This window comes from Salvia hispanica, chromosome 6, assembly GCF_023119035.1.
Source record: "Salvia hispanica cultivar TCC Black 2014 chromosome 6, UniMelb_Shisp_WGS_1.0, whole genome shotgun sequence".
NCBI classification, from domain to species: Eukaryota; Viridiplantae; Streptophyta; class Magnoliopsida; order Lamiales; family Lamiaceae; genus Salvia; species Salvia hispanica.
In genome coordinates, this window is record NC_062970.1 from 7,574,100 (window position 1) to 7,585,814 (window position 11,715).

Here is an 11,715-nt window from a genome sequence, read left to right on the forward strand (position 1 = left end):
ACTATTCTACAGATGATTTTAGATAAACAGACCCCTACCCCCCACCACTACTGGATTTTGCCAAATCTATTTTCTTGAGTTCAAAAGAGGTGTTGGCAAAAATGTCCCAATGTTATCAACACAAAGTGTTGTTGGTGTTGGACTGTAACCACACCTTTTTAGTCTTTGTTTATGTGTCCATAATAAATTTGAAATTTATTTCAACTATGCAATATTCGAGCTTATATTAGCTGGATGTATGTGTTTGATCAATGTGATGGGAAACTTAATTTGATCATAAGGTCCACCTTGATCATGTCCTATAGTAGTTGAAGATCTTATCTTTGATTCTTTTGCTTTAACTTGAGATAAGATAATCTTCTTACTGTGTCTCTCTTTTTCCATGGCAAAATGGGACACATTTTTTAGCAAAAAGACACTGAAATTTGATATTGACTAGGAATAGGATGCATCCATATTCCTCTACAGAATTGAGGATATATTATTATCTAGTTCATTTAAAGTTTGAACTAATGTTAGATCTTGTTACTAGAAATGTAGTATCATATCTAAGACCTTAAGCACTTAAAATCCCTAACAAGCAATAGGTTCACAACTCGAGCACGAAATCCATCGGGATCCTATAATTTCGAACACGGTCGTGTTTAGACTCAAGAAAATTGTTAGGTACCTCATAAAATGGTAATGAAGAAGATACAATTAGCTAGTCAAGTAGGGCATGAAGAAAGGTGATGAGGGCCAACACACATCTAATCTTGAAACAACCCGACTGAAAATGACTATGTTCAAGACAAGATAATGAAGTGGGGCTTCAGAACTGAAGGATCACAAATGATTAATATTTAATAATCAAATTTTGATAGGAAAAATTATTACAGGTGTGGAAAAGTTATTTAAATGTGGATTAAGATAGGGTTAGTGCACGTGATATTTATGTACTGTGAGGGTACAAACTGTCCCTACAATTTGAACTACATTTGGAAGTCTTAAACAGTTGGGAGAAGTTGTGCTTACGAATAGGGAAATGGAAAAGTGGAGAAGAATGGTGAGGAATATGATGAGAGAGAAATTCTATTCTACTCCATAATTAGAGTTTGTGTTACTATGCCTCTATGTTGGGACAAGAACTTTTCAACGGATACATGTGTGTGTGTATTTATAGTTTTTCCACACTTTTGCTATTTAATTCAATAAAATTGATACTATTTTTTTTATATATGAATATGTGTGCGAGTTGACCGAGTTCGATCCCTATATATTCTCAATTCTTGTTGAGATGCTTGAATTTAACAACGACAGGCAGGAAGACTTATGTCTTGTTTCCGGATTAAACGTTGGATTCGATTTAATTTGTTGAAGAACATTTTGATCGATGTTCTAATATTTTTTATTTTACAATGTTATGGGAATTTGTCATATTCGGTGAGCATGTAAATGCTCGCTAAGTTGGTGTATGATTATATTTGGTCAGCACGGATGTACTCGCAAATTTTGGGACGTCGATACTTGACAATGTACTCGTGTTTGCACAGCTGCTTGCTCCGTGCTCTCGTCCTTTTATAGTTTTAATTTGAGATTATAAAAGCTGAATGTTATGAATAAATGATTTTTTTTTTTGTTTTTGAGTTGGAAATAAAAATAAATCTAGTGTACTAGCTAGTTCAAAATAATCAATAAATTCGAGGGTACAAAAGAGAGAAGGCAGACAAACAAAATGATTGAATTTGAATGCAAAGAGCAGAAAACAACATCTGAATTCTGAAAATATTTGATTAATCTAAATACAGTACAAAAATCCCACCCTGAATATCAGGGCTTCTGATAAGTCCATTTCATCACTATGAGAATGAAATTTGATTAGTCCTTTTCAATTTGAGTTTGGCACCAGCTGAGCTGGCATCCCCACCTGTCCAATCTCCCCTTGACACCTGTCAACCACTTTCCTTCCACATTTCTCCACATCTATATATATAAACCACACCACCTCATTATTTCATTGTATTCGTTCATAAACTTGTTGAATTCAAGAGTCATATACGACTACTTTTTGTTCTTCTGCCTACATTGATCTTCATCTTAGTTGTGTGGCAATCAATGGGCTTAGCACGACAGAAGCTCCGGGTATGGAAGAAGTGTTCGCGCTACTTCCAAGAGCAGAGGACGCGCCTCCACATCATGTGGAGGTGCTCCGTCATTCTTATACGGTTGAAGCTTGAAGCCGTGAGCTTTGAGGACTGACAAAAGGAGATCATCAACATGAAATTGTGTGTCCCTGCTGAGGATGTGATGCTATAATGTAAAGGTACAATGGGATTATTCTAGCTACTAGGGAATTAATATAGCCAAATTTTGTATATTGAATAAGATTGTATAATGTTATACTTCTGGGTCTCAAATAGAGAATGATTTAAGTAGAAAATAATAATTGAAACATCACCACCTAAAAGAATAACTATGTCAATTATTTGTTGCTGGAATTGGATAAACTAGCTGTTTCTCTATTGTAAGGCTGATATATAACCAACAATTCATCCAACTCCATTTGATTCAAATTATGAAGCTGAGCTCAGACTATTCCTATTGAGTTGTATGTACTCCTACCAAACATTAGAATATACACCTACTTTCTCTACCAACAAAATGGACTCAACTCAAGCAGCCCTCTCTCTTCATCGATCATTTGAAGAATGTGCGTCTCCAAAGCTTCTTACAAATGACGATGCAAGGGTGCCGAACTCATTTGATTTTCTGGGATTTGACGTGGGTTTATACTGAAGCAACACAGAGACAAAATAAGCACGGTTTTTACTAAAAAATCATCAAATAATGTTTTGGTTCTATTAATGCATCTTGGTTTGTAGATACACATTTTTACAGAAAACATAAGTTACTTACAACTCCTTTCTGCATAGCTATCCTCCTAAAGGATGGAGATTGCACCAATGAAGCAGCTGCCATCACGCGTATTCTGCACCAAAAATAAAATTATCTTTTGCAGTTCAAACACACTTCTTAACCAAAGGGAATTAGTTACCTTTTGTGCACATCAACAAATTCATCAGTCTCGTCAACAATTTCCTCCTGCAATAACAATTAACATCACAACTTCCACCAAAAAAAGTGAAATAAAGTAAATAACATGATAAAAGTGATATATACCTGCAGAAGTTCTTCAAATACATCTTCTAAAGTGATGATGCCAACAACTTCACCATCTTCTGATTCACTCGGCGTTGAGTCCGGGTAGATATCAATAGCTACACTATCTGTCTTGTCCACTCTATTTGACAGCAACGGAGTGATCAAGCTTGAGTCCATGTTTGAGTTCTCATTCCTAGCATCAACAAACGAAGGCCTTGTTCTAGTTCCTTTCGATTTTACCACAGCAGCCATGTGACTGCTGCCTTTCTGAAACTCGTTCAGTATGTCATACAGAGGCATATCTGCTGGAACACTGTGAAAATAGTTCAAAAGAAAATCCAGTATATCAATCTTTGTATATGAAAATGTTGTTTATATGCATGAAAAAGTTCAAATACCTACCAAGGGATTCTACGAATGGAAACATTGCTTACTGGTGTAGCTGTTTCTGGTCTCACTGTGAGGAGACTCTTTACCTAACAGTGCATATATTTCAAAAGTTAGACTTTGTGGTTACCGAAAAACATGTACAATTCCAGAAAACCCTTACCAGTAAAACTCCCATGATGTTCCTTGGGCTCCCATGATAGACAGGAATTCGACTATGGCCACTAGCCATGATCCTACTAATAGCTTCCCTGAAAGAACATCTAGTTATATCTTTGCAACGAATCACAAGACTAAATTACTGGATAAAGATAAGAAAAACGCGAGTGATCTTTACCAGTCCAAGTTTGAGTCCAAATCCAAAGAAAATGTAGACTCGATTGGCGTCATGGCCTCCTCAGCGATCTATATGAGTCGCAGAAGAGAATCAGAGACAGGAATTAAACACAAGCATGGTTTCAACAGAAAAAATTTCTGGTAAAGAGAAAATCAAGTTTCCAATCATACCTTCTTGGTTAAATCTAGTGCTCCACTGATAATAGTCGTCTCATCATGTGTGAGTTCGCCACCTTTCCCCGCCTACAGATAAAATGACTGCTTAATGATGTTGAAGCAGAACAATAATCCTACGACTTAATCAGATCAACAACATGTAGTAATACCTCCTCTCCATGAATAGACACAAAAGCCTTCAACTGATCTCTTCTGAAAAGTGGCTCACTATGTCCAAGCGCCCAATCCAGTAGCTAGAAATACATAAAAGAGACTAAACATGTAATGCGATACTATTGTACGACTAGAAACAGATTGGACAAATATTCAAGATTCTAAAGTATGAAAAACTAAATCCTGATTCAAAAGAATGCTACTTTACAAAGATATGCAAGTGAGACGCATCCTGATCTCAATGGACGTAATGTGATGAAAGTGTTAAGTGGAATCACATTTTTGTATCAGAGTCGACGCAAATAAGCTGAGTTTCTGAGTTTATTTCAGATCAGCTGAATGGGACTTGGCTAGTCTGAGATACAATAAAAAAAAGAAGTGAAATTTCTTCACTTTCTGATGATGACATACCTTTCCAATGGGGTAAGAAATAGGATAGCATATAACCAACATTACTTGCACTAGCCAAATCAAATTTGCACCCACAGCAAGCCCATATCTAGCACATATGGCTTGAGGAATAACCTGACAAGATGAAACCAGGATAGCGTTAATTATTAGTATAATAAAGCAACTACAAAGATGAAAACATTTAATACTAGGAGACACTATTGAGTAAATACCTCCCCAAAAATTAGAACAAAAGTCACGGACATTATAATAGCAACAAATGGATTGAACATCTTATCCAAGTACAGTGGAAGGGCCTGCAACATAGACGGAACTTGAGCACAGCCATTCAATGAAATACAAAATGCAGAATATATTGAGGTTCAAACAAATTCGATACAGTTTCAATTCCATGTTCTGGTCTTTCATAACTCAAACTGACTTCTCTTCTCACTTTGCCTTATTGTTTATTTCCTCAACTACCTACTTCTATCAATATCTAAGGTTATTTGTTTTACTGATTCTCAAATGAAAAATTGATACTCATTAGCCAAAAAAAGCTACCTCCATTGCAACAGCATTACATAAAAGCAATGTCACGAGAAGCTGGTGCTGCTTCTGAACCACTGGAAGTATTGCAACTGCACCAATAATACTACCATCAATCCGCAGTGAAACAAAAACGTTTCTCACCAAACAAAACAAAAGGATCTTATATTATTTAGAATTAAGAGATAATTATGCAAACCTCATGTAATCCAGATATAATTAACCATTTGCATTGAATATTAACATACGATTAATTACTAAATGCATGTCAGCAAAAATATACCAAATGGCGATTATGACAGAAGATTAAACCCCTAATTTCTAACTCCAGCTATAAATCAAAATCTCACCACTGTCATCAATTATCCATTCCTTTTTTCACCAATCTCAGAATCATAAAATATTTACTACTCCATGTTTTATTGCAGAGACTGAGTGAAGACTATATACTACATTTCATCGTTAATTTTAGAAACCCCTCAAATTACTGTGTGTGTGTGTGTGTGTGAATTGCAAAGATAAGGGTGCACTCTAGTCTCTAAACATGCATTCGACGAATTTAGCAAATGTGGAATCGAAAAGAGGGCTGACCAGCCTGTTTCTTCTCGGATGGGGAGCCACTGCGGCGGAGGACCTCGAGCTCGACTTGTCCCAAGGGCATGAGGGCCAAGGTGAGGCCCGAACAAATTCCGGCGAAGACTACCAAGAAGCATGATATTCCGGCGTAGCTGTACCACAGAAAGGTGCCGAATTCTACACCTGTGGACGTCGATACGGTGGCCGCCGCGGCTTTCGTATACAATATTCTCAGCAGCGCCACACCATTGATTAATTGCATTCTTCTCTTCCTCCTCCTCTCTTTCAAATCCTTCTCATTTATTTACTTATTTTATTCATTCCGTATACTAATCGCATTCTAATCTACGTATTTTACTTCTTCTATTTATGGTTATACTCATTATTTATATTCATGTACACATACTAATCTAATTCCAATTGATATATTTTCTATTTACTGGTTTTTATTCAGATTATATTCATGATTTTATTTATTCACATATGGAGTAAGTACTTATCTGATACGAACAGTTTCGATTCATATTATTTTCTATATTTATTATTTATTGTATTTCATGTTAGATTCAGTATTTTATTGATTCAGATATACTAATTCTACTGATTTCGATTAATATATTTTTTCTATTTGATCTCTAGTTATTGTTTTTTTAGAGGCGAAATCTAGAAAAATCTAGTAGGATTGTCAAAATTAATATTCAGCCATCAGCTTTAACAATTATAGATGATTTTTATACCGTTGGGAAAAATGTTTCTGTCAATATGATCGTCAATATTCTTTAGGTAAATGGCTTCCAAATGGACTAGATAATGCACTACTTCGATGACAATTTCGCGCCAAAATCCGGACACCGATGTTCTTGCGTTAATTTTTTGTATTTTCAAAATATGGTACATAAATTTGAATCGATCGAATGTTTTTGGTGTTTGCATGGTGGAAGATCATTATATTTTTTGTTGCATGTTAAGGTTTAATTCGTTGCAGTACTTCTTTTTGTTATTGTTGTTGTATGTTGAGGTTTAATTTTTGTTTGTATTTTCTGCACGCTGCCATAGTTCTATCCTATAAACTGCAAAAGAAAAAAGAAAAAGAGAGAAAAAAAAAAGAGAGAATGCTATACCATAGTATACATACAATAAATCCACAGCACCAAAAACGTTTATTTGGTGAATTAGGCCACCTAGAATTTGTAAACGCTAGGCCTCTGAGGAATTTTGCAGGAACCGGGCTTTGGGAGGGCCACATGTATAAATCTTCCTCCAAAGAACTGAACAGCAGATGAATTCAGCCAAGTCAGCAAGAATGTTTCTGACAAGTGGCAAATCTTGTGAATCAAGGGCAGACGATGTTTACCTGACCGTTCATCTCTTTAATGGCTGCTTGTGCATTCTCCTCTCCCACGAACCAGACATAAGCAAATCCGAGAGGTTGCTTAGTTTTCTTATCGAGTACAAGTTTGACTGCATTATACGTGCAATCGACTGTCTGATTAGTTTTCAAGGGTATACAGAGTAAGATCTTGCATATTGTTACACTAAGTCACACCTCGACTGACTTCTCCACATCGCGAAAATGCTTCCTTCAGCTCTCCCTCCCCCGTTGATTGCGCTAGCCCTGTTTATTGTGATCGGAGAATCCAATCCACCAGAACAGAGAAGAGTAACGATAACGGTACAACACACGACTCAAGAGATCAGGTAGTATAACAATTGTAATGTGAATTTTATTGCAAAATCAAATCTTTGCATACCAACCACACATTGTGTGGTGCAAACAATGCTTGTATCCATACTCTTTTCTTAACAGAATCATAAAATAATAGTAAGACATTATCTCACACATTCAGAACAGCAATCTAAGCCATAAACATAAACCATACAATGGAAGTATATATGTGAATTAATTATTACTGATTCAAAAATACATCATAAAAATGAAATCAACGGTCTAATTATTTTAGTTTATATTCACAAATGAGTATAGAAAGCATTACAACTGTAATTAAGAGGCATAAAACACACACACACATTGTAAATACCATTCTCTATGCCAATATAACAGCATTCAACAACAGTTCTATAATCAGGTGACAGGTGATATACACAAACTAAATGTCAATTGAAAAAAATCAAAGTACTTCAAAGTTATGAGTTTGATAGCAAGTTTCACCTTTTACGAAGACTACGACACTGGAGGGATGCTCTTCTTCCGATTCAGCGGAAGAGCTCAAACTTGAGCTACATTGCGCTTTGTTGTTGGAAATTTTAGTTGGAGCAGATATTGAGATTGTGAAATTTGGGGTTTCGAAAATTGGGGTTTTCGATTTCAAGGGCCTTTCAATCGCACAATAATTACTACTTGGAAATTTAGGGCACAAAATTAGTGGTTTACAGTTACAAGGTGAGCAAAAGAGGGCCATTTGGAACCCTAGAATTTTACTATCTAATTGCAATTTTTTACACAATCATGCAGGAAATTAAACTATAAAAACGTTTGGGTTGGAATTTAAATGGGCTTATGTGTCACAATTGATTTTTTAAAATATATGGACCTAAGATATTAGTTATCGTAGGCCGCAGCCCAAAAGTGCGTGCTCGTGGATATAAGTTATTGTAGGCCTGCAGCCTACAAGCCCAAAAGTGAGAATTTGTGTTTAAATTGAACTACTGGTGTCTAAATAATATTCCATTCGTCCTCAAAGAATATGTACTTTGGGTTCGGCACGAGTTTTAATACAAAATTAGTAAAGTAAGAGAGGTAAAGAAATCAAAGTAATTAAAGTATTATATATAAGTAGGGAATGAATTTCACCTCATTAGAGAGAACAGAGTTTCCAAAATTGGAAAATACATATTCTCGTGGGATGGTATAAATTAATTATATCTAGAATTGAATTTAAATTTCGATATCTTTGGCTTCAGGCTACTCGTGTTCTTTTAATTTACTAGCAACATGGCTTATATAGGCTATAGCAATGACGGATGCAGGAATTAAAACTCGTGGGATCGAATACACTAGAAAATAATAATAAATATGATATTTAAATAATTATTTTTTAAGACAATATTTACTTTAAATAGTTTATTTTCTGACTTAATTTTTTAAGTTATCTTTAATTTTAAAACTAATAATCTTATTGATATTTATCAATAATTTAAAAAAAAATAAATAAATAAAAAATATGATGAAATTGTCATTAATAAAATGAACATTATAATTATAATTATAATTATAATTATAATTACTCTAATTAATCTATAACTATCACTTTTAAGAGTAGACCCAATTATTCAGCCCATTTCATTCAAAAGTAAGAATTACTTTAGAACACTTTTTCACCATCGCTCCTTTCCACAGCGGCAACCCCTCCCTCTTCCTCTCCATCTCTTTGTTATTCTCACCTATCTCTCTCTTTTATTTCAAAAGATGAAGAATTGCGGTGGAGCTATGTCTCTTGGCGTCAAGGCGGAGCTCCGAGGGTCGAAGGTTGAGTTGCGCATCGAAGGTCCTTTAATGGAGTCTCCGGCAGCTCTCGGCGGACGACGGTGGGGTCGGTCGACCCCACCCGACCCCACCTGGGTCCGTCAGTGGGCTATAGTGTGCTCTGGAAATAAATATCTTGCTAGTGCATTGTAAAATTATACTTAATTCGAACACATTAAAATAAGTATATTAGAGTATAATTTAATAGAAAGAAAAACTAAAAGTAATTTGCTTCAATCTCATAAAAAGTTATTAATTTGGTCGTATTTTTTATCATAGAGTTCAAAGATATAAACACATGCAAATGTATTTAGGGATTAGTTCAGTTTGCAAGATTATATATCGAGATTAAATATATAGTGTGTTTGGTTCATCATATTGAATCCCACAACAAAATCCAAGATGAATAATTATATGATAATCAGTCATGTCCAAGCTTCTATAATTAAAATAATCCCACAACTTAATTCTAGACTATAGTATTATTTATCTATCAAATCGAACACCACCTCAGTGGATCAATCATAGACGATGAATAATACTTGTCCACAAGTAAATGTGTATCTTTCATGGCTTTCGCTGAATTAACAAAACATTTCTAGAACATATGCATGCATGCTAACATCTTTAGAATACTAGTACAATATAATGAGCAACATTTAGCAGTTCGATGCATATGAACCATACACAAAAATATAAATGATATTTTTAAAGTAACACAATCTCATTTGAATCATATTGGCATTACCGACTTAATTCATCTCTTTCTACATTTACAATCCAGTTTGTTTTTTCGTGGAGATGATAAGGAAAAGCAAATTCATGTACATTTCGTTTCATCGTTTGTCGGTCAACTCGAAAAAAATTGTAATTTAGTGCATGTCAATTTTAATAATTGAATATGACAGCGTAATGATGCATGTATGAAATTATTGTAAAAATGAATGAAATAAATACAAATATTCCACATATCAGTGGATGTCAAAAATCTTAGCTAGTCAAAAACTATAATAATTGATCATACTTGAGTGTACTGATTTTGGACTATTTCCATCCATCAATATGCATGGTCATAGTTTTGAAACTTTGAAATGCATATGCATTTGTGTTACACAAATTTGAAAAAGACAAAAAAAGCTTCATATAAGCTGACAACATATACTATATCGTTACATCAATTAATAGGGTTCACTTCTACATATACAAACATATTTGACACTATATTTTTGTTCAACAGCCGTCCACAAACATGCTACGTGGATGAAAATAAGTTGATTTAATGAATTTTCGAAAAAGGAAAAATATATCTTCAGGATATTAAAAAAAAAACTTTCATTTTTTTAGTGGAAAATTCTTTCAATTCTTATAATGATGAGGACATTTTGAGTTTTTGCCACTGAAATTAAATTCGATACAATTTTTCTCATGATAAATAACGCTACCACGTAGGGCTAATTATTGTAGGATTTTTTTCATCGATTTATGAAACTAATCCTTTTAGTTTTATTCAATTATATTTCTCACAATTTTGTCAGGTTTAGAAATTTCATCAATATTGGTGAATTTGGAAATAAGAATTTAATTATGTAAAAAGACTAATAACAGAAAGACAACCAGGTAAATAAATTAAAGCTTATCAATAATCTAGTAGAAAAGGGGAAGCGCTCAATTTTGTTAGCTATTGAAACACGGATTTGAACAATCAATAATGACTGAACTTTAGATTGAATAGTAGATTATACCAAAAAATAATGTCGTTAGTGAGCTCTAAGAGCCATAACAACTATCAACAATGTTACACAAATCTTTATAAGATTTTTATTTTACTTAGAAAAAAGATTGCACCATTAAAAAATGTATATATAATCCGCTAGATTCTAATTCCCCTATTTGTCGATCTAAATTGCATGTCTACTTTTGGAAGATAGCAATGGAATTTATAGTAGGTGCTATAATTCTATATAATATTTTGGCATTGTAAATTACGATACCATAGTGCATTGCGTGACTAGACCACAGTTAGTGCCCAATGCCCACTATAATATGTCTATTGTGGAAGGTAAAAATGTCGAAGTAATATGCCTTAATATGTACTCACCCAATTTAAATATATATTATGGAGGGTATATATGTCTTCCACTAAGCAATAGTTTTTTAGTTACGCTAAAATCTTCGTTGTCATTTACAATTAATTGTTATATTGAATGAGTTCAAGCCCTCTCTATTTTATTAGGATGCCATCAAAATTTTTGTGTGACAATGCTAGCTATCAGCCTATCACTAATATTTGTTCAATACTATATATATGATCTATATCTATATCGACCTATTATTAATTTGAGTTGTGATTTGTGGCAGTGTAAGTGTACACAAGGATTATTTTATTATTTAAATGATTAAAAGAGAATTTCAGAAAAATATACTCCGTGTTCATTTGTATCATGTGTGTCATATTAAATCGTAGAATTGACGGCTAATGTAAATTGACAATATGTACTAATTAGTTATGTGATCAATCACAA

The 11,715-nt window shown here is 34.0% G+C and overlaps 2 protein-coding genes across 2 annotated transcripts; both read right to left on the bottom strand.

Annotated features, from left to right (window-relative positions):
* Window positions 1–1,723: 1,723 nt before the first annotated feature.
* LOC125196353 (DUF21 domain-containing protein At4g14240-like) lies at window positions 1,724–6,093 on the bottom strand. Its single transcript, XM_048094849.1, has 13 exons — window positions 5,725–6,093; window positions 5,149–5,225; window positions 4,818–4,901; window positions 4,606–4,719; window positions 4,191–4,274; window positions 4,036–4,107; window positions 3,866–3,933; window positions 3,692–3,779; window positions 3,544–3,617; window positions 3,160–3,454; window positions 3,035–3,081; window positions 2,896–2,968; window positions 1,724–2,771 (listed from the first exon to the last, which is right to left on the bottom strand). Exons 1-13 carry the CDS (start codon window positions 5,969–5,971, stop codon window positions 2,670–2,672), a joined length of 1,425 nt encoding a protein of 474 aa, XP_047950806.1. The 5' UTR covers window positions 5,972–6,093; the 3' UTR covers window positions 1,724–2,669.
* Window positions 6,094–6,804: 711 nt separating this feature from the next.
* On the bottom strand, window positions 6,805–8,151 carry LOC125196672 (small RNA-binding protein 11, chloroplastic-like). The gene is made up of 4 exons (XM_048095279.1): window positions 7,880–8,151; window positions 7,256–7,324; window positions 7,064–7,170; window positions 6,805–6,977 (listed from the first exon to the last, which is right to left on the bottom strand). The coding sequence occupies exons 1-4, from the start codon at window positions 8,127–8,129 to the stop codon at window positions 6,891–6,893; spliced, it is 513 nt and encodes a 170-aa protein (XP_047951236.1). The 5' UTR covers window positions 8,130–8,151; the 3' UTR covers window positions 6,805–6,890.
* Between the last annotated feature and the right edge of the window lie 3,564 nt (window positions 8,152–11,715).